At 68.6% G+C, this 20,810-nt stretch overlaps 1 protein-coding gene across 3 annotated transcripts; it reads right to left on the bottom strand.

Moving 5' to 3' along the window:
- Window positions 1-6,526: 6,526 nt before the first annotated feature.
- Window positions 6,527-20,475, bottom strand: FAAP100 (FA core complex associated protein 100). 3 transcript variants are annotated; one of them, XM_075904056.1, is made up of 10 exons: window positions 20,353-20,475; window positions 19,206-19,393; window positions 17,319-17,437; window positions 14,784-15,748; window positions 13,224-13,377; window positions 11,362-12,152; window positions 10,032-10,168; window positions 8,453-8,569; window positions 8,018-8,107; window positions 6,527-7,296 (listed from the first exon to the last, which is right to left on the bottom strand). In XM_075904056.1, exons 2-10 carry the CDS (start codon window positions 19,368-19,370, stop codon window positions 7,171-7,173), a joined length of 2,664 nt encoding a protein of 887 aa, XP_075760171.1. In that variant the 5' UTR covers window positions 19,371-19,393; window positions 20,353-20,475; the 3' UTR covers window positions 6,527-7,170. The 3 variants fall into 3 exon arrangements, with proteins under 3 accessions (XP_075760171.1, XP_075760172.1, XP_075760173.1); XM_075904057.1 differs by having other exon boundaries at window positions 8,018-8,104; XM_075904058.1 differs by having other exon boundaries at window positions 11,362-11,741.
- Between the last annotated feature and the right edge of the window lie 335 nt (window positions 20,476-20,810).

The following is a 20,810-nucleotide window of genomic DNA, read 5'->3' as shown; positions in this document are numbered from 1 at the left end:
CCCCGCCCGAGGAATCCCAGCTATGCAGCCGCCGGGAGCCGGCCGGACCAGGCACCTCGCCCATTGGCAGGGCGCTCCAGCCCAGAGGTGGCTGCATCCCGGGCTGCACACAATCCCCGGCTGGAGAAGGTGATGGGAGGACCCCAGGCTCCCTGCGGGACCAGGCAGGAGAGATCCTGAGCGGGCCGCAATTGGGGCCTTGGCTCCTGTGGTCCAAAGTGCGGCGCCGGCGCCAGGGAGCTGGCAGCAGGGGCTGGGAACGCAGACTCACCTGGGTGCCACTGGAACCGTCCCCCTGGCCGCCCGCTGGCTCAGCTGGGAAGGGGCTCTGCTCAGCCCGGGGCTCTCGGCTCCCTGCCGGCCCCTGCACAGGGCAAGCCCAGGGGGGCAGATGCTGAGATACGAGGGTGCTGCCCCCCTGGGATGGGCAGGGGACTCAGCCTGTCACCTGCTAAGAGAAGGTGGGGGGAAGGTGCAGCTCCCTCTGGCCAGCAAGCCCTGCTACCCCCCCCCAGCTCTCCCCAGCCAGTACCCCTGCTTGCCCAGCCTTGGGCTCCCCCCAGGCAGCAGGGGAGCAGCAGGCCCAGTCCCTGGAGGGCCCCCAGGCCCCCCATCCTGCAGCTGGCCGAGATAAGGAGGAAACAGCAGGCAGCAGTCGGAGGGGTCAGAAGGAAACAGGAAGAGCAGAGGGAGGGGGTTCCTGACACAAAGCCCCCCCCCCACTTCCGCTGGAGTGGCCAGAACCAGCCTCACACCCTGAGCCAGGCTGGGGGTAGGAGGGGGGAAGGGATGTGTGGGGAGTGCAGGGTGTGTGGGGGGGAACGCGTGGGGAGTGCAGGAGGGGGGAGGGGGCCACAGGGCAGGGCCCACAATGTCCCAGGACCGGTGCCTTTGCCTCCACAGCCAGGTCCCACCACCAGTGACCCGAATGGGGTGGGACTCAGTGAGTAGCCCCTGCCCAGGCTGTGGGGCACCAGGAGAGTGGGAGGCAAGAGGCTGCCAGCCCCCCTGTCCTGACTCCCAGCCCTGGACTTGCCCCTCACCCAGCTCTGCTGGTCCCCTCGGCTAGCCCGTCAGTCCTGCCCGCCACCGGGGCCACACTACACGTGCCTTTGACTGGTGGGGGGTTGAACAGACCCAGGAGCCCAGCCCCCCAGCTCTTGTTCCCTGCCCCCTGCACACCCCCTCTCTCGGCCCAGCCAGTGGCGTGAGGGAGCCCAGTGCAAGAGGAGGGGCCCCCCTGGCACTCTGCTCCCTGCTAGGGGTATTGGAGATCGCAGGCAGCAGGGCTGTTCTACTTGGCTGCTGCTCCCACCCACCCCAGAGGCAGTTGCATGGGGTGCACACTGAGGGAAGAGGATGCCCACAGCAGGCCCTGGCCGCTCTTCCTCCCAGTGCCTGCAGCAGCTGGGCAGAGCCTCATGGGCCTCCCTCCTCTGTGGAGCGAGGGACCTTGGGCTCCGGCAGGCCTGTGTCCCCACCAAGGCAGTCCCCAGGTAGCTCCCGGTGGGCAGGAGCAGGGCTCAGGCCTGCCTCAATTGGCACAGGGACATCCCTCTGGGGCGGGCCAGGAACCGCTCAGCTGTGTCATAGCCCCTGCACCGCTGCCAGCCGAGGGGGAGTCTCTCGTAGCTCAGCGAGTAGGGGCAGGAGACTCCGCCCCTGCCAGGCTCTCAGCACAGCCCTGAGGGGTTCACTGCAGCAGCAGCCTCAGCTCTGGTCGGGGCACTGTGGCATTGCAGGGGTTAACAATCCAGGGGGGGAGGGGGGAGAAGGAGGGGTCTGGGTGCCCGAGAGCGTAGCTGTGCTGCCCTCTAGTGGGGGCCGGGCGCACTGCAGGGCGCCCTGTTAACCCACCATGCCTGGGGGCCAGGGGCATTGGGGAACAGGCGGGGGGGGGGGGCAGCTGGGCAGGGGCCCAAGGATCCTGCCCAGCCCGGCATGGGGGGGTCCTGTTCCTTCAAACACCTCCTGGCCAGCTGGCACAGCCCCCTGGGGCCCGGCACCCGCCCCCTCCGCAGCCCCCCCGGCGCGGCCACGGCTCCGCGCCCCAAAGCTCTGGCTGGAAACCAGCATCCGCCCAGACCGGCTGGTGCCTGCAGACACAGCTCAGATGAAAGAAACAAGGCACCGCCCCCCCAGTGCCCCTCACTCCCCCCCAGCCTCTGCTAGCCAGGGTACCGCCCCCCAGTGCCCCTCACTCCCCCCCAGCCTCTGCTAGCCAGGACACTGCCCCCCCGTGCCCCTCACTCCCCCCCAGCCTCTGCTAGCCAGGACACCGCCCCCCCCAGTGCCCTCACTCCCCCCAGCCTCTGCTAGCCAGGACACTGCCCCCCCCGTGCCCCTCACTCCCCCCCAGCCTCTGCTAGCCAGGGACACCGCCCCCCCCAGTGCCCCCTCACTCCCCCCCAGCCTCTGCTAGCCAGGACACTGCCCCCCCCCAGTGCCCCTCACTCCCCCCCAGCCTCTGCTAGCCAGTGTACCGCCCCCCAGTGCCCCTCACTCCCCCCAGCCTCTGCTAGCCAGGACACTGCCCCCCCCCGTGCCCCTCACTCCCCCCCAGCCTCTGCTAGCCAGGACACCGCCCCCCCCAGCCAGTGCCCCTCACTCCCCCCCAGCCTCTGCTAGCCAGGACACTGCCCCCCCCCCAGTGCCCCTCACTCCCCCCCCAGCCTCTGCTAGCCAGGACACTGCCCCCCCCCAGTGCCCCTCACTCCCCCCCAGCCTCTGCTAGCCAGGGCACCGCCCCCCAGTGCCCCTCACTCCCCCCACAGCCTCTGCTAGCCAGGCACCGCCCCCCCAGTGCCCTCACTCCCCCCAGCCTCTGCTAGCCAGGGCACCGCCCCCCAGTGCCCCTCACTCCCCCCCACAGCCTCTGCTAGCCAGGGCACCGCCCCCCCGTGCCCCTCACTCCCCCCCACAGCCTCTGCTAGCCAGGGCACCGCCCCCCCCCGTGGCCCCTCACTCCCCCCCAGCCTCTGCTAGCCAGGGCACCGCCCCCCCCCGTGCCCCTCACTCCCCCCCACAGCCTCTGCTAGCCAGGGCACCGCCCCCCCCCGTGCCCCTCACTCCCCCCACAGCCTCTGCTAGCCAGGGCACCGCCCCCCCCAGTGCCCCTCACTCCCCCCAGCCCTCTGCTAGCCAGGGCACCCGCCCCCCCCAGTGCCCCTCACTCTCCCCCCCCAGCCTCTGCTAGCCAGGGCACCGCCCCCCCCAGTGCCCCTCACTCCCCCCAGCCTCTGCTAGCCAGGGCACCGCCCCCCCCGTGCCCTCACTCCCCCCCAGCCTCTGCTAGCCAGGGCAACCGCCCCCCCCCATGCCCCTCACTCCCCCCACAGCCTCTGCTAGCCAGGGCACCGCCCCCCCCGTGCCCCTCACTCCCCCCCCAGCCTCTGCTAGCCAGGGCACCGCCCCCCCCGTGCCCCTCACTCCCCCCCACAGCCTCTGCTAGCCAGGGCACCGCCCCCCCAGTGCCCCTCACTCCCCCCCAGCCTCTGCTAGCCAGGACACTGCCCCCCCGTGCCCCTCACTCCCCCCCCAGCCTCTGCTAGCCAGGGCACCGCCCCCCAGTGCCCCTCACTCCCCCCCAGCCTCTGCTAGCCAGGACACTGCCCCCCGTGCCCCTCACTCCCCCCCAGCCTCTGCTAGCCAGGGCACCGCCCCCCCCAGTGCCCCTCACTCCACCCCCCCACAGCCTCTGCTAGCCAGGGCACCGCCCCCCCAGTGCCCCTCACTCCCCCCCCCAGCCTCTGTTAGCCAGGGCACCGCCCCCCCCAGTGCCCCTCACTCCCCCCCACAGCCTCTGCTAGCCAGGGCACCGCCCCCCCCAGTGCCCCTCACTCCCCCCCACAGCCTCTGTTAGCCAGGCACTGCCCCCCCCTCCAGTGCCCTCACTCCCCCCCACAGCCTCTGCTAGCCAGGGCACTGCCCCCCCCTCCAGTGCCCCTCACTCCCCCCACAGCCTCTGCTAGCCAGGACACTGCCCCCCCTCCAGTGCCCCTCACTCCGGCCCCAGCCCCTGCTAGCCAGGGCACTGCCCCCCCTCCAGCCTGGCCAGTGCCCCGCCCCCCCCAGTGCCCCTCACAGCCCCTGCTAGCCCAGTTCCAGGCACCCCATGCCACGGCTCAGGCCCAGGTTACAAGGTGCTGTGAGCCCCGCCCTGCTGCTGCCCCCAGCTCATGAGCCTTCCTGGGCCAGGCCTCCCAGCAGGGAGCCCAGGCTGCCGCAGGTGGGGCCTTTCTGCCCTTCACTGCAGGTGGGAAGGAGAGTGCAGGCCCCCCTGCTCCCACGCTGTCCTCCCCTGGCGCATGGCCAATGCCAGAGGGCCCCCCCCGGCCTGATTTCTGGGCTCTGCCCAGGTACAAGCCCTGCCTGTCCCTGACGCGCACCAGCCTGGGGCCCCCTGGGAGCCAGGTCTCCAACCCTTCCCTGCCAGGAGCAGCCATGCCACGCCGGCTGCCAGCATCCCCTGCCTGGCGCCAAGCCCCGTGTGGCTCCCCAGGGGCCCTCGCCCGCCCAGCCAGGGCCGTGGGGGAGCCCCTGGCTGAGGTGCGGGCCGGGGAGACTCCATGCTGGCGGCGGAGGGCTGGGCCTCACGCTATCCCCTGCCCCAGCCCCAGGCGAAGCCGCACCGAGCGCCATGGAAACACAGGGCCGAGCTGGGCACAAGGGCAGCCCTGCCCTCCCCAAGCTGAGGGGAAGCCCAGGGGGGCCTGCCGGATGCTCCCAGCCCCGCCGAGCCCGCGAGGGTGGACGCAGACAGCAGCAGGAAGAGGGATGCAGCCACAGCCGGCGGGCAAAGGCAGCTGAGACCGGGCCTGCTACCCTGCCCGGGGCGGCAGCTCCCAGCTTCAGGCAGCAGCAGGGCCCGGGGGAGCGTGATCTGGAGGCTCAAAGGCACCGCAAGGCAGCACTAGCTGCAGGGAAGTCGCTCTGGGGAGGAGCAGCCAAGTCACACGGTGCCAGAGACGCCCCTGCCCGCCCCCAGGCGTGGGAGTTCCAGGGACCCGGGCTGCTACAGCCACGCTCAGACCAGCTGCCAGGCCAGGTGCCCGGCTTGTGAGTCGGGGCCCCAGGCTGGTGCGTGTCAGGGACAGGGAGGGGACAGCGGGGGCTTGTACCTGGGCAGAGCCCAGCCCGGGATGCCAGCTCCAGCAGCGGGCAGGTGGAGGCGGCGGGGGGTGCCCGGCTGCCAGGGTTCCCAGCTGGCGTGGCTGCAGAAACAGGGACGGACTCAGACGAACCCTCAGCTCCCGGGCTCCCCTCCGTGGAGGGAGCTGCCAGTCCCTCCGGGGGCAGGGCAGCAGCGCTGGGAAGCGGCACCGCCCCAGCGGGTTTTGCCCCGGCAGGAAGCTTGTCGCCGGCAGGGCTGCTGGCTGGAGCCGCACGCGCTCTCCCCCTGCTGCCCGCCCCGGCGCGGCTCCGGCAGCTCAGCAGACGTCGTCTCTCGCCGGGCGGGCTCCGCGCTGCCTGGCGGTTGGCAGAGCGCCAATTAGGTTAGGCCTGCCGGGGCCGGAGGAGACCCAGATCTGTCAGCTCCGAGGCTCGGCGCGAGGGCAGGAGGCAGCGAGGTGGATAATCACAGCGGACAGAGCCCGGCGCCGCCTGCCCACCATTAACCTCACCAAAAGCCGGCCGGCGGCCTCGGCCAGGCACACGGCTGCAGTGCCAGGGCTCTGTGTCCCTGGCTCTCCTCGGCCCAGGGCACCGTGTGGAGGCCGCACTAAAGCGAGATCCCGGACCAGGAGGCCCACGCTGCCCGGAGAAAGGGGTTCGAGCTGCGGGAGGCTCAGATCTGGGGCGCCCCGGGCCAGCGGCTGCGCCGAGCCGAGGTGCAGGAAGAACACACACAAGGGCATATGGGGGAGGGGTTTGAGGCCACTGGGATTCCTGTGCCAGGGCAGCTGGATCCTTCTCTCCGCCCAGGGAGGTTCCCACAGCCTGGCTGCCTGAGCAGGGCACTAGCCAGCCCTCAGCGGGGACAGAAAGCCCACAGCTCCCGCCCCTGGGTCCAGTTAGCGCTCTCCCGGCTCCTCTCTGGCCCATACAAGGCTGCGCCAGAGCCCTGCGGGCAGCCCCACATGCAGCCGGGCTGGCTGCATTCTCCACGGGGATCCGGTGCTCGGGGAGGGAGCCAAACCCTGGCAGGGCCGGGCTGTGGCAGGTAGGCGCCAAGCCCTCACTCCCCAAGCAGCTGCAAGCCCGCCAGCTCTGCCCGTGGCACCCTGGCCCGGGAGGACTGAAGGGCACCAGGCTCGGGGCAGGACTTCTGTTGGTGCGTGCCCAGGCCTCCGGAGGGCAACCCCCCCCCCGGGTCACGGCTCCTTTCCCCTCGGCACGCAAGGCTGCGGGTCCTGGCGCAGAGGCGGCTCCTGCTGGCAGAGGGCACCCGGGGAACTGCCGGCCGAGCGGGGGCCGGTGGCTCGGTGACGCAGAGGCGGAGGCAGCAAGCGGCAGCTGCTTTGCCAGGGCAAGAGCCCAGCTGGAGGCCGGCGGGAAGGCGCTGGAAGGAAAGGAGGCTGGCACACGCGGGGCAGCAAAGCACCGTTTTCATGGCACACGCTACAGTTACAAACACGTGGCCGTGGCAGCTGCCACGGCCCGGCCCGCGGGAAGAGCCCACTCCCGCACAGACACGGAGGGCAGAGCCTTGGGAGAAATGGCAGCTCCCTGCCCCCTCCCAGTAGGGAAGGGGGCCCCAGAAAGCCCGGGGAGCCCGTACCTCAGCCGGCACCCTGCGGCGTAGCCCTTTCGTGAGGGAGGGGCACCAGCCCGGCCGCTGGGCGGTCCCGGTGCCCGGCCACGGAGCACAGTCACGTCTAGCCATTGCAAGAAGAGCGAAGCGACACGACCACGTCTAGGGACAGACCCAACACACCACCTGCGCCGGCTCCGCGCCGGGAGCCAGCCACACACGACAGCGCTCCCACCTCGCCGCGGCTGGCAGGCGTCCGGAGCCCGGGGGCTCCCCTGCACTGCGTAAAGCACAGCCACAAAACACACACACAACCCCCACCCGCAGCCTCCCTCAGGCGGGGACCGGCACTGCCCGCCCCCGCCCCCGCCCTCCTCCTGGCACGATCCTCTCCCCAGGCCTGGCTGACGAACCCGCCTGGCGTGGCCCCCAGCACGGCCTGGAGCCCAGCGGGCCGAGTGGAAGGAGCCCTGCGCTCACAGGAGGACGAGGCTGGGGTCCCGTAGCTGCCTGTAGACGCGCAGGAGCTTTTCCGCCGTGGCGCCCGCGTCCTCCTCGAGGCCCAGACGGTCCCGCAGGGACTGCACGTCCTTCAGCAGCACCTGCCGGCAGAGAGGGGGCGGGGTTAGGAGGGCTGGGTCAGCCAGCCGGGCCCAGGCACACCTGCACCTGCGCCCTGCACCCGGTGCATCCCTAAGAGCGCCCCCTGGTGTCCGCCCTGCTACCTCCCGGCTGCCACACGCCAGACCCCTGCAGGGTCTGGCTTCGAGATTGCGGGTTATCAGCTACTCGATAAGGGGGGAGACTGCAGCGCCGCAGGGGGTGAGCTCCTGGCCCCGGAGTCCAGCTCCGCCGTTAACAGTCCCCTGGCTCTCCATACGTGTAAAAGGCAGAGGGGTAGCGGGGGCACGGGGAGCGAGCCGGGCTAGCTGATCCCTGGCTCCCTCCCTGTCGCCCCAGCTGTGCCTCCCGTTTTAAGAGCTCGGCACAGCAGGGACCAGGTGCAACCCAGGAATCAGCTGTCCCGGCTCGCTCCCTGCCCCCCCCACACCGGTGCTGGGGGGACCCGGCTTTTAATCCAGCTCCTGCTCCCCCCCCGGCTGGCTCGCTCCGATAGAGGCAGCAAGGGGAGGGGGAAGGTGGCTAGTTGAGTCCCCGCTCGACGTGGCGCTTGCATCCCTAGTCTGGCTTCGTGGCCCAAGAGCAAGGAGGCCCCGGGGCGGGCACACGGGTGGTGCCGGGGCTTTGGTGGGACCCACTCTGCCCTGGTGCCGCGCGCAGCCTGGCCCGCCGGCTCCGGGAGCCCCCGGGGGCGCCGCCTACCTCATGATTGGCTTGGATCTGGCGCAGGTACTGCATGCGGAGGTCCGGGGGAGCGGAGCCCTGGGCCGCCTGCTTCAGCACCAGCGTCTGCTTAGGAACAGAGACGTCGGCATCAGAGGGCGCTGCCCCACTTAAGTCGCTGCCCTCAGCACGGCCTGCTCGGGTCCGGCTGCTGCAGCCTCCTCCTTGCCTGGCCTCCCGCCGCGGGGAGTGTGTGGGCCAGGGCCCTGCCGCGGCTGCCAGTCAGCCGGCCCTGGAGCCACGCTGCTTTCCAGCACTGCCACGGTGGGGGGCGGGGGAGACCCCGTTAAAAGCAACCACTCCAGCCAGCCTGCCCCAGGGCACCCGAGCCCAGGGAGCAATTGCCCGGACACAACCCCCCACGCCGGCTGCCGGAGGCCATCTCGCAGGGAGGGAGGGGGCTGGGCTCTGCACCTGCATGCGCCGGATCACTGCCTGGTGCACGCCGCACAGGTCTGCCAGGGAAGGGCTCTGGAGCAGGATCTCCACGGCCTGGATGGGGCCCGCGGGGCAGAGATTGTTCACAGCCACCTGCAAGAGAGAGGAGACCCTCACTGTGAACACCGCCGATCCGGGGGGCTGGCCGATCTGGGCGGGGGCTGGCCGATCCGGGGGGCTGGCCGATCCGGGCGGGGGCTGGCCGATCCGGGCGGGGGCTGGCCGATCCGGGCGGGGGCTGGCCCTCGGCATGGATTCCAGCGGGCAGAGAAATCTGGCTGCTTGGGGCAGTCGTTCCCTGGACCACCCCCCCTCTGGACTTCGCACATCACGGGAGGGGCGACGATACCCCCGCCGGGCTGCCCGGGCCCAGCCAGCCACAGAAAGTCACCGGGTGTCATGAACCGAGGTGGCGCCGGGCCCAGCTCCAGCACTCGTGGCGTTTGGCCTGGCAGCAGCGTCCCGCAGGCAGCGCTGCAGAGGGCGGGGCCCCGAGAGGACTCAGGGGTCAGTCCCTGCGGGGGGCTTAGCCCGAGCAGAACGGCCGCCGGCACTAATCCCGCCGGCAACATGAACGCCCTCACGCGTGAGGCAGCCCGAACCGGGTCGCGGCCAGCCGGGCGCTCGCAGGAGAGCCGGGTCCCAGTCAGCGCCTCGGGGAGGGAGTCTCGCGTCAAGGGGGGGAAGGGAAGCGGCTCGCACCCCACTGCCAGCCAGAGGGGGAGAGCAGTTAAACCAGAGCACCGCCCGCAGCCAAGTCTGACGCCGAACCGGGGCCATCGTGGGTGGGGATTGAGCGGGGCCAGGAGGGAGCGGCTGGGCTGGGCGGGAGAGGTTCTTGATCACCCCACTCTTGGCAACAGCAGCCAGCCGGGGGAGGGGAGGTGCCAGGCTCGGGCACGGAGCTGATGGCTCCATTTGCCTTCTGGTTGGGTGCCTGTGGGCGACCTCGCAGACGCAGACGCAGACGCAGACTCAGAGCAGGCCGGGGGGCTTAAGGCCTGGACCGCCCCTGCTCTGCCAGGCCCCTGCGTGACCATGGCCTGGTGGGGCTGGGGGCCAGGGGAGGACCCGGGCGCACCGGGTGAGGGGGGACGTTCGTGGCAGAGCTGGGACCTGGCTCCTGAGGACGTTCCCGACCCACCAGACAACCCCGAGGGCGGGGGCTGAGAAGGGAGGAACTTGGAGGACTCCTGCTCCCCCACCACGGTCCCACAAGCAGCAGGGGGACAGCAGAAGCCTGTGGAGAGCACAGAGGGCGAGGGAGGGGGACCAGTCAGCTGGGTTGTCAGCTATTAGCCTGCCTGATCCTGGAGCCCGTGCCACGTGGCCTGGCTCCGAACACCCGCGGGTGCAGCCCTCGGCACCCACGGGCTTGGGGGGAAGCAGGGGGTCTGCGAGCGGGGCTCGGCGCTGGGGAGCGGCTCTGGGGCCTTGCCGAGTGCCGCAGGGACCAGACCCTGGCAGGGATTGGCTCGGGGTCTCCTCGGAGCCAGGCCCCCACCACAGGACGCAGGGCAAAGCCGGCTCTCCCCGGGGCTGGCCCGTTCCTTGCCTCTCGGACGAGCAGCTGCACCTCGCCGCCATGGGGGGCCAGGCCCCGCACCGCCGCCACTGCCCGGCTCCCGAGCGCCGCAGCCATGGGGTTCTCCGCCAGCAGCCACTGCAGAGCAGCACAGCAGAGCGGGGCGCCTGGGGACAGAAAACAGAGCGGTCAGGGGCTGCCCACGCCCCCCCGCCCGGCCCGTCATGCACGAGCCTCCCCTGCCCCCGTCGCCTCAGGGGAACGCTGGCCCAGTCGACTCCCCCAGGCACCCCGCCATGCTCCTGGGACCCAAGGGGGGCAGCTACACACGCCACACGGGGGGGGCAGGGGGGAGTCAAGTCCTCCAGGAAACAGCCCCCGACCTGCGCCGCAGGACGCCCCCAGGAGAAAGCCGAGACAGACATGGCAGCACCACGGGGGGGGGGGGGGGGGCTGGGCCCTGGGGGCTGCTCCCTTCGGTCAGAGGCCTCCCACCCCTCTCCCAGGGGAAGGGGATCCGCTGGCGCGACGGGGCAGCTGTGAGGGCTGGTTCTGCGTGGGCCCAGGGCGAAGCGCCCGCAGGGGAGTGGCTGCCCGGTTGCTAAGAGGAGAGGGAGGTGCCCCAGCCAGGCAGCGGTGGCCGTGGGGCAGAGGTAACTCTACCCCAGCCGATTTTCACTTCTCCCAGATCAGCATCCAGCTCTGGCCCCCGGGGGGAACCCACCCACTGCTGCCCCCCTCCACCAGGAGGCGCACTGGCAGAGCGGTGCACGCAAGGCCCGCCTCACACCAGGACGTGCGCTGCACCGTTCCTTCCCCTCGCCAGCGCCCGCCCGGCCTCCTCCAACGGCGCCTTCCCCACCTCACGCAGCCCCTCCCAGAGCCCAACCCAAAGGAGACGGGTGGCCTGCTCTTCCCCAGGCCGGAAGGGTGAGGCCCAAGAGACGCCACCCCCCACTACGGCAGGCCTGGCCGGGGGGCTCCAGTAGGGGCAGTGGGAATGGACTTCCAAGCCCTGGTCTCTGCACAAGCGGGGCCAGCCCAGGGTGTCCCACCGCTCTCCCTGTGGACTCCGCTGGGACCGAGACTCACTCAGGCAGCCCCCAGCTGCTCCCGGGGGACGGTGCCGAACAGCCAGGCAGGCCAGCCTCAGGCGAAGCGGCCCACGAGCTACCCCTCAAAACCAGACAAATCCCGGAGCCTGAGTGTCCGACGGGACGGCTTTCCGGAGAGCGATCACAGAGCCCCGCCCGGCACGGGGACCCTCCTGCAAACCCGCCCCAGGACAATGCTGCTGGAAACACGCCCCGCGACGGGACGGTGGCTCTACGGCTCAGTACCACCCAGGAGCATGACCCACCTTCACCGCCGCTCTTCAGGGCGGTTTTCAGCAGCTCCGACGACACTTTGATAGAAGCCACTGACGGGGGCAGATACTCATCTCCGAGGGCCTCCGGTGCCTTGGGAAGCAGCTGGTTGCAGATGTCCGCGTTGCCGGGGTCAGGCTGCAGCCCGGAGACTTTCAGGAAGGTTTCCACCGGGTCTGCTGGGGCAATGGAAGGAGGGGGGCCAGGCCCCGGGCTGTCGTCCAGCCGAAGGCACTGCAAGATATCGATGGTGCATTCGCTCAGGGGCAGGCAGATCCCTTCTTTGTCTGGGGAAAGGCCAGGAGAGTCGTCAGGAAGCAGCTCGTCCAGAGACTCGTAGGAGTCCGAGGCGCTGTCCAGGATCTCGCGCAGGCTGTAGAAGAGAGCACAGGAGACGGTCAGAGGCAGCTCCAACTTGGGGCCCTCGGCGGAGCCAAGAGGCAGCGTCACCTCCCGCTTGCTCCCGGCGGGGAGCCGGTCGATTGGAAAGGTGAACGTGGCGGCCGTGGCGGCCGAGCCTTCCGCCAAGGCGCAGGCGCTCGGGAGCAGCTGAAGGCAGAGGGTCCAGCCTTGCTCCAGGCTGCAGTCGCTCGCGTTCTCCAGCATGCAGGAGAGGGTCCAGGCGTCCCCCAGCAGCAGGCGGCTCCAGCGGGCGGTCACGGTGCATGTGACAGGCTTCCGGCCCTCCTGGTTGGACAGCAAGGCCGCGCTCACGTTCATCACCTGGTTCAGGCTCGTCAGGGCCCGGTTCTTCTGGTCCACGGCCTTCTTCAGGAAGGACACTCTGCGGGGGGAGGAGAGCTCACTTGCCCCGAGGTACCGGCTGTGGCACAGGTGGAGGGAGCCTCGGAAACAGGGACGTTACCGGGTAACCAGTTAACGGTGATGCTTCCTGGGTAACGGTGAATCAGTGCCCGGGAGCAGCCCCCTGCCCAGCCGCAGGTTGAGGGCTGCTCCAGCGCCGCTGGGCTCCTCACACGGGGCTGCCGGCTCCCAGCCTGAACGTGCTGGGAGCAGCCGGGCTGGAGTGGGCCCCGCCCAGCCGCCTTTAATCAGTTAAACGCAGGGGCAGCACCGCACGGAACCAGGCTCTTAGGTCCCTAGTCAGAATCCCAGCTGGGCAGGGAGGTGACGCACGCCCAGGGCTCGTGGCCCTCCCGCTACGGTGGAGAAGCCAGACTTCATGGATCCTTTCCTGAGCCCTTCCAACCTCCCCAGGACACAGCCGTGAAGAATTTCAACAGCTGAGCCGGCGGGACCGGCCGCGCGTCTCCGAGTCAGCCCTAGATACCCCAAGACCTGGCTGCTCACAAGCACTGGGGACCCCCCGTTCTCCTTTCCCATCCGGCACCAGATCAACCAGGCCGGGCTCGTGCAGACAGGGGCAGGGCCAGCCCGTTGCGGAGCCCGTGCTCCCTGCCGTGGGCTACCAGAGCGCGCAGCAGAGAGCTGGGGGCGGCTAGGAAGGCAGGGAGGAACAAACCCACACAAGCCCCGGGGAGAGAGGGGTTGACAACACAGTCCTACGGCTCGCTGCTGTACGGGATCCCGGCCTGGCACCTACTGGGGGAGCGACTGGCACCTTGCCCCCCGGGACTGGGAACTATTCTCGGCTCTCTGGTTGGGAGGCAAAAGGGCAGCAAACAGCCCAGGCGGTGCACAAGGCTCTTATCATCCAGGCTGCCTTGACCCCGAATCCCTGGGGAAAGGCAAATGTTTGGGGTACCGCAGGCAGCTCGTAAAAGCACTTTGCTGCGAACCGCTGAGCCAGGAGCCGATGCAGAACGAGTTCAGCTCCCGTGAAACCAAGGAATCCCAAGCACCCCCCTCCCCCCGCTCGCGCGCCGCACGGTACCTCTCTGAGACGTTGCCTATCCCAGACAGCAGCTGCTTGATCTGCTGGCCGGCTTTCTCGGGGGTCAGCCGGACGGGATGGGGCTCGTCAGGACTGCCTAAGTCACAGCTCATCAGTCGGCCCTTCGCTGACAGGGCCAGCAGCTCCGAGTCACCTGGAGAGGCGCACACACACACACACGGGTCAGCCACCGGCCCAGGGGGGCGCGCTCAGCTCCAGGGAAGCGGCATGAAGGCAACGACGGAGACAGACGGACGGGATCACGGTCACTCGGGCTGGGCCCTGCACCAGCCCCAAGAAGAGCGCCCCCCTTCCAGGCGGCAGGGACCACGGGACAGCCCCGCCTGGGGCCCGCGGCCTGCGCCCACCCAAGCAAGCTGGCTCGGAGCGGAAGCTCTGGGGTGCCTGCAGGGCTGTGGGTGCAGCGCTGCTGACGAGGCTCTGATTAGTGTCCCTACAGAACTAGCCCCCTTTGCGGGGGCAGGCGAGTTACCTCTCCCAAGTCTGCAGGCTCACCCGCCTGGTCAGTGCCAGGCCAGAACTCCAGAGCTGTGGAGAGCCGTAGGCTTCAGGACATGCTCTGGGCTACAAGGGGCACCCAAACACACAGCACGGTACACGGCCTGCCAACGAAGACCTGCCCCGAGCCAGAGCAGCCTGCAGGCAGGGTGAACGTGTCCTGCCTTCCCTCCCGCCATCACCAGGGACAGCTGCCCGGGAAAGGTTCCGTGCTAACTGGGATTTCAAGACCCGGGGGGCATGTCAGGCCCATGGCACAGGGGGCCGCGGCTGCGAGGAGGCAAAGAGCCGGATGCCCCGCGGGGACCCCTCGTGAGGAGGCTGGTGCAGGCTGCCTCCGAGCTCGAAGGAGGTGCCGGCCGCGTCCTGCCGCGCCCCACCTGTTCGTGCTTTGGACATTTGCTTCGGCCAGCGCCACCTTTCCCTCTTGCGGATTCTTTAGTGCCCACAGGCTGGCAAAGCCACCGGTTAGCCCCTTCCCTGTCCTCATCCCTACGGCTACCGGGGCACTCTGGACTGTCCCCAGAATGCTGCCCCGGCTCGGGTACCCCTCTTTGAGAAGGCAGGACGCCTGCTCCCCCAGCCCTCGCAGGCCTGGGACTGGCACAGGGCCGTCCGGCAGCAGCGGAGAGGCGCGTACGCACTCTGGCTGCTTAGAGCGCTCCAGCACGGAGCCAGCCGCAGCGTTTGTCAACTGCCTTTTGGGAAGCCTTGCATGCGGTGCTCCCTCCGTCGGACACGGCAGCCCCCGGCCCCACTACAGAGAGCACAACCCCACCGCCTGCTGCTCCCGAGGGACACCACAAAGACAGCCACACGGGGAGCTGATCGTGAACACACATGACAGTGCCTCTCCCGTCTGATTCCCGGCTGGGCATGCTTGATGTAAACAACTTACAATAACGCGGGTGAGCCAATGGAAGCTGGACCGATAACGAGGAATGGTGGTGAGGCAGAAACGGGAAAATGCAGCTAGGACAAAGCTATTCCTGCCCACTTCAGCCCCACGAATGACAACTGGGATTTTACGGCTGGCAGTACCTTCGGAGGCCCGAGAAGACAAGGAAAGCGCCACAACGCTACAGATACTTAAACTGGCCGGAGACAGAACGGGAGGTAGGACGTAGGCAGCGCTATCTACGCTCTCGGGGTCGGAGGCGTCGCTGACCCACTCCAGGTCGACCGCGGAGATGTCGGAGTGCGTGCTGTAATACATGCGGCTGCCGCCGCCGCAGGCCGCGCACAGGACGGGCCCTTGCAGGTAGTACTCCCTGACCTCCGGGACCCTGGCCTCTTCTCCCCGCTCCGCCTTCATGGCCACCATCTTGCCATAGTGCCCGACCACCACCACGCAGTCGCAGCCCGAGTCTCCAAGCGGCGGCTGCTCCTCGGGGTCGTCCGGGGCTCTGGGCTCGGTTCTCAAGGCTCCGACGAAGACGACGGGTTCTTCCAAACGGTGAAGGACTTTCAGAGGCGGAGCTGGGCCTGCCACAGCGCCGCCGGCGTCAACCGCGTCCGAGGAGCTGAGGGCCTTCAGCGGCACGCAGCACACCTGTCCGTCCGGGAAGCCGCAGAGAATCATGGGAGAGTTGAGCATGGCCGCGTCAATGCCAAACAGCAGGCTGAAGAGGGGCTCCTCCAGCAGGAACCCGCCCGAGCACCACAGGTCCTCCCCGGGCCCGGCTGAGCCTGGCGCAGAGGCGCAGCACAAGACAGGCAGGAAGCAGGAGGGCGGCGCGTCCCCGTCGTCGCCCGTCGGGCCGCAGGTGGAGAACCCCAGCTGGCTGATCTGCCGGCAGGGCAGGCTCTCCTGGGCTGGATCCCGAAGCTCGTGCAGTTTCAGCCACCAGCGGCCCTGTGCCTGGGACAGGGTGACGATGGCGTCGGTCAGCAGCGTGAAGGCACACAGCGTGGCGTCCGGGAAGATGCAGGCCTCCGAGTCGACGGGGAAGACGCTGGAAGGGCAGCTGCCTTCTTCACCAGGGCCGTCCGTCTGCTTCATTAACCTTCAGGCAGACAAGGAAAAGCTTTCAGTGCCGCCCGCGCGCCTAGACCAGCGGACACAAGCAGGGCTCTGAGCTGCCGCTTCAAGGCACCGCGCTGGGTGCAGTGATCTGCAGAGAGCAGAGCGCGCCGATTCTCCAGAGGGGCGGGCGGGCGGGAACGCGGAGCCCTTTCAGTAACGTCTGGCTGCCTCGGGGAGCGATGGAGAGCCCCTGACCCAGCCATCCCGCCCTTCTGCTATTCCCCCAGCGCCAGGAGAGCCGGGGGGGAGTGTGCACGCGGACAGGACAAAGCAAGTACCGGGGCTGCACCGATCTAGTCACGCAGCCTCGGGACCGAACGGCGAATCACCGCCACGAGCAGCCAGTGCTGACTGGAAAGTGCTGGCCAGCTAGCATAAGGGGAACCAGGATCTTGCCCTTGGAGCTGGCTCCTGGTGGAGTCAGGTTGGTTTTCCCTTTCTGCCCACGCAGTGGGCTGGGCACCCTGCTGGGCTGCCTTTGAAGTAACAGGACCCAGCCAGGGCTCCCACGGTCTGACATGGGATGGGATCCACAGCTGGGACCATGCAAAACCAGCCTTCTTTAAAAAGGGATTGGAACCAACATGCCGCGAAGCAACAGACCCTGGCCCCACGGGACGGGCAGGCCGAGCCTTGGTGATCACGGGAGGGGCACCCCACCACTCAGCAGGAGTAGATAAGGCATGGCCAGTGGTTAGACATCAGCCAGGGTGCCCCCCGGCCTTCTGGAGGACTCTTCCACCAGGAGTCTCCCAAGCCAGCGTCCCTCCCCCACCGGGCAGCGCAGCGGGGTGGAGAGTGCACCGCACATGCAGACACCCTGTGGCCAGACGGTTGGTTCTTTCAGGGCAGCGGTTTGCAAACGACAGGATGTCGGGCCCTGGGGCTCGTGGCTGCAGGGGGATTGGGTGAGCAGCGGGGGGGCTAAAGCAGCTCCCTGCCTGGCCTGGCACCACAGACTGTGCTGCGCCCCAGAAGCAGCCGGCAGCAGGCCCGGCTCCTAGCAGGGGGAGGGGAGAGTGCACTGGGCTCCACACACTGCCCCTGCCCTGAGCACTTGCGCCGCGCTCCCAATGGCTGGGAACCTGTTGCTGGCTGCACTGGGGCAGCAGTGTCTGCAGGGCCAGGGGAGGCAGGACGCTGCCTGAGCCGTCCCTCCCGCTGAACAGGAGCTGCTCAAGGGGAGCCCCCCCACACCCTCATCCTCAGCCTCACCCCGGAGCCCACCCTCCAGTCACATCACGTTGGGTGGCGGGTATCAACCACCTTCTTCCACTGGCTCATGAGAAAACACGTTGGAAAGCTGCTGGTTTAGGGCGATCCAAAGAGCAGAGACTTTCCTCCGCACTGTAAACCCTGCCAAGTTCTCTGTGGTCATGCGGTAACCACACCCCAGCCGAGGGCAAACAGGAGGCCAGACGGCCATATGGAAACCTTGGGGTAGGCTTGGAGACCACCGTCCTCCCAGGGGGGACCCGTTGCCATGAGGGCACCCGCTGCTCTCGTCAGGGCAAACTGCGCTGTCCCTAGCGGGCGGCGCCCCACCTCACCTGCTCTGCTGCTCCAGGGACACGCAGTAAATGCCGTTTCCGGCACACAGAATGTAGAGCTGCCTACGCAGGGGCAGGAGCTGCACGTGCCAGACCTGATCAGGAAACCTGTAGATGGCCTGGGTGTCAGAAAGGGAAAGGAGCCGTCAGTCGCGTGAAGCAAGAACGGGGGCTGGAGGAAAAGGTGCTCCTGGGTTTTACAGTCTCCCAGCTGCCCCTGTCAGAGCGGCAGCAGCCAACAGACACAAAAGGCAACGGGGCCATAAAGCCGGCGATCGCAACCCCACCCCGATGAAAGCAGCCCCACCTCCAGCCCTGCCGCGAGAAGGCAAAACCTTGGGGGTAACAACAGAACGAGGCCACTATCCGGGAGCCACTCACTGCAGCACTTACTGGAGACCTGCGCATACACGTCTGGGTGCGGCGAGAACTGGCCACCGTGCGATGAGCTACCGAGCTTTTCTCAGCGCTCTGCACATGGACACGGGATGCCATGTCAGAACACACGTGTGACGGCCCGGAAGTCAAAACGAGCCATTCAACACAATTTGCAACCTTCCAATGAGCACGTGTCTCTCGCATGACTAAAGGAAGCATTGGACGGTTCATATTTCCCCCGGTCACTAGCTGAGGATGCACATATAGCACAACTGTAAGTTAGTACAGCTGTTTTCTGAACTGCCAGCAGTAAAACCATTCATGGACAATTTTGCCAGTGTATTTCTGAATGAAAATGATCATTTTAAGACTTGGTCTGGCGTTCTTCACTTCCAGTCTCAAGAGTCGCCTAATTGCCGCTGTGTGCTATAAGCGGGTGACACGTTTCACCCCAGAGGTGGCTGCACTGCTCTGGTGATGGAAGCAGTTGTAGGTTGTACAGCGCTTTGGGACAAGCAGGGCTACAGAAAGGGGAGACGATTATCATAGGACTGAAAGAGCGGCATACGTACATACACACACACACAGGCTCAAAGCAAACAGTGTTTTATGCTAGTTGAGGATGGGAAAAAAGAGAAATTCAAAACCCAGAGATGACCTACTTCCTTAAGAAAAAAAAACATGTAGGAGGCTAATCCTGATATCACACTGATGGCTTCCTTAGAAATGATAAAAAGAATAAATTAAAAGACACGACATGTCACACTCAGTGCTAAGACTGCTGCTCAGCACAGCCAAGAAAAAGGAAAAATTCGCGGCAAATAAAAGGGAAAAATCGCCATCTTGTCGAAAAGAGGAAAAATCTTTCAATTATTTAATTAAATTGACCTTTCCCCTCATTTCTGGAGCACATCAAGAGCACCGTTTGGTCTCCAATAAAAGATGATCTGAAGCCACACTGCTATTACACGCACAGTTTGAAACACAAACTCTGCTAGAGTCGGGATGTGAAGATCTGCAGACCCGAGTCTCTAGGCTCCTAAACCGGTGGCTTAACTTCAGAAGTGCTGAGAACCCAGAAGCTCCCAACAACGTGTGCGGGCGCACTGCCCTCTCGAAAATCAGTCCACTAAGGAGTGCGGAGCCGAGCTTTAAGCACCCATAGCGGCGAGCCTTGTCCTGTGTGGACGACAAAAATCCTGGGAGCTACAGAAAAATCACGGAAGCCAAGCCCCCAAGCAGTGGGGAAGTCTCCATGAGCCCTCCCTGGGTGGTCGACAGAGCCCGCACTGCTCAGTCTGTGGACCCTGCGTCTCCGCTGCAAGTGCTTGGTGTGCGCGGACATGCTAGGATTTGCCCTCTTCTCAGTTTAAGCCCATTGCTCCTAATCCCCGGTGTCTGGGCATCGGCCCCTGCGCCGGGGCCTGCCGTGGCTGGCCAGTTACCGGGGGGGGGCGAGCGGGGGCCTTTCAGCATGGCCCACGGCCCCGGCCCCCGTCCCGCGCTCACCTTCAGCAGCTTCCCCTCCTGGTCATAGACGTAGACGAACTCGCTGCCGTTGGACAGGTAGATCTCGTTCTCGTGGCACAGCACGCGGGGCTTCCCCGCCGCCAGCCCCCCGAGCGGGCAGCAGAACCCGGCCAGGTAATCCACCCTGTGGCCCACCTGCGCCATCTCCGGCCGGGCGCCGCGCCAACCTGGGGGCAACGGACCGTGACGGGGAGCCCAGAACCGCCCCACGGAGCCGCGGGGCCTCCCCCCGGGGTCACCCCCAGGGCCCGTCCTGGAGCAAGGACCAGAGACCTGCCCCAGCGGGCGAGACCCTGGGGGACAGCAGCCCCCCCCGGGCCCCCCCCACAGCCCCCTCCCCCCCGGGCCCCCCCACAGCCCTCCCGGGACCCCCCACACTCCCCCTCCCCCCCAGGCCCCCCCACAGCCCCCTCCCTCCCGGGCCCCCCCACAGCCCCCTCCCCCCCGGGCCCCCCCACAGCCCTCCCGGGACCCCCCACACCCCCCCTCCCCCCCGGGCCACCCCGGGCCCCCCCACAGCCCTCCCGGGACCCCCCACACTCCCCCTCCCCCCCAGACCCCCCCACAGCCCCCTCCCCCCCGGACCCCCCCACAGCCCCCTCCCTCCCGGGCCCCCCCACACCCCCCCCCAGGCCCCCCACAGCCCCCCCCTCCCGGGCCCCCCCCACAGCCCTTCCGGGCCCCCCCACACTCCCCCTCCCCCCCGGGCCCCCCCACAGCCCCCTCCCCCCCGGGCCCCCCCACAACTCCCCCCCCCTCCCGGGACCCCCCCACACTCCCCCTCCCCCCCAGGCCCCCCCACAGCCCCCTCCCCCCCGGACCCCCCCACAGCCCCCTCCCTCCCGGGACCCCCCACACCCCCCCCCAGGCCCCCCACAGCCCCCCCCTCCCGGGCCCCCCCCACAGCCCTTCCGGGACCCCCCACACTCCCCCTCCCCCCCGGGCCCCCCCACAGCCCCCTCCCCCCCGGGCCCCCCCACAACTCCCCCCCCCTCCCGGGGCCCCCCCACACTACCCCTCCCCCCCAGGCCCCCCCAACGCCCCCTCCACCCCGGGCCCCCCCACACTCCCCCTGCCCCCGGGATCCCCCCGCGCCCACAACCCCGGGGCTGGGGCCCGCAGGTACCGGGCCGGGGGCGGCTCCGCCTTACGGCTCCCTCCTCGGCCGCCGCAATGGGGCGGGGTGTTTGCGACAGGCCGTAAAGCGGGAAGGGCTGGGGGCGGGGCTCACTGTCCCCCCGCCCCCCCCCCAGCGGGTGTAGCCAGGATCGGCCCCAGCACCCTGCCCCCCCCGCTACAAACCCCCCCGGGAGCGAGCCCGGGCGTCCTGCCCCCCCCCGCTACAAACCCCCCCGGGAGCGAGCCCGGGCGTCCTGCCCCCCCCCGCTACAAACCCCCCCGGGAGCGAGCCCGGGCGTCCTGCCCCCCCCCCCGCTACAACCCCCCCGGGAGCGAGCCCGGGCGTCCTGCCCCCCCCCCCCGCTACAACCCCCCCGGGAGCGAGCCCGGGCGTCCTGCCCCCCCCGCTACAAACCCCCCCGGGAGCGAGCCCGGGCGTCCTGCCCCCCCCCGCTATAAACCCCC

This window comes from Pelodiscus sinensis, chromosome 20 (assembly GCF_049634645.1).
Source record: "Pelodiscus sinensis isolate JC-2024 chromosome 20, ASM4963464v1, whole genome shotgun sequence".
Lineage (NCBI taxonomy): Eukaryota > Metazoa > Chordata > Testudines > Trionychidae > Pelodiscus > Pelodiscus sinensis.
Note: the sequence above shows the minus strand (reverse complement) of the source record. Positions and strands in the feature narration are given on the sequence as shown.

Excerpts from the sequence above, each read along its gene's own strand:
- FAAP100 (XM_075904056.1), bottom strand. The coding sequence starts at position 19,370 with ATGGCGCAGGTGGGCCACAGGGTGGATTACCTGGCCGGGTTCTGCTGC. Across the intron at positions 13,378-14,783 it reads GTCTTCTCGGGCCTCCGAAG|GTGACTCGGAGCTGCTGGCC; the intron begins GTACTGCCAGCC and ends GCGCCTCTCCAG. Across the intron at positions 8,570-10,031 it reads TGCAGCTGCTCGTCCGAGAG|GTGGCTGTGAACAATCTCTG; the intron begins GCAAGGAACGGG and ends TCTCTCTTGCAG.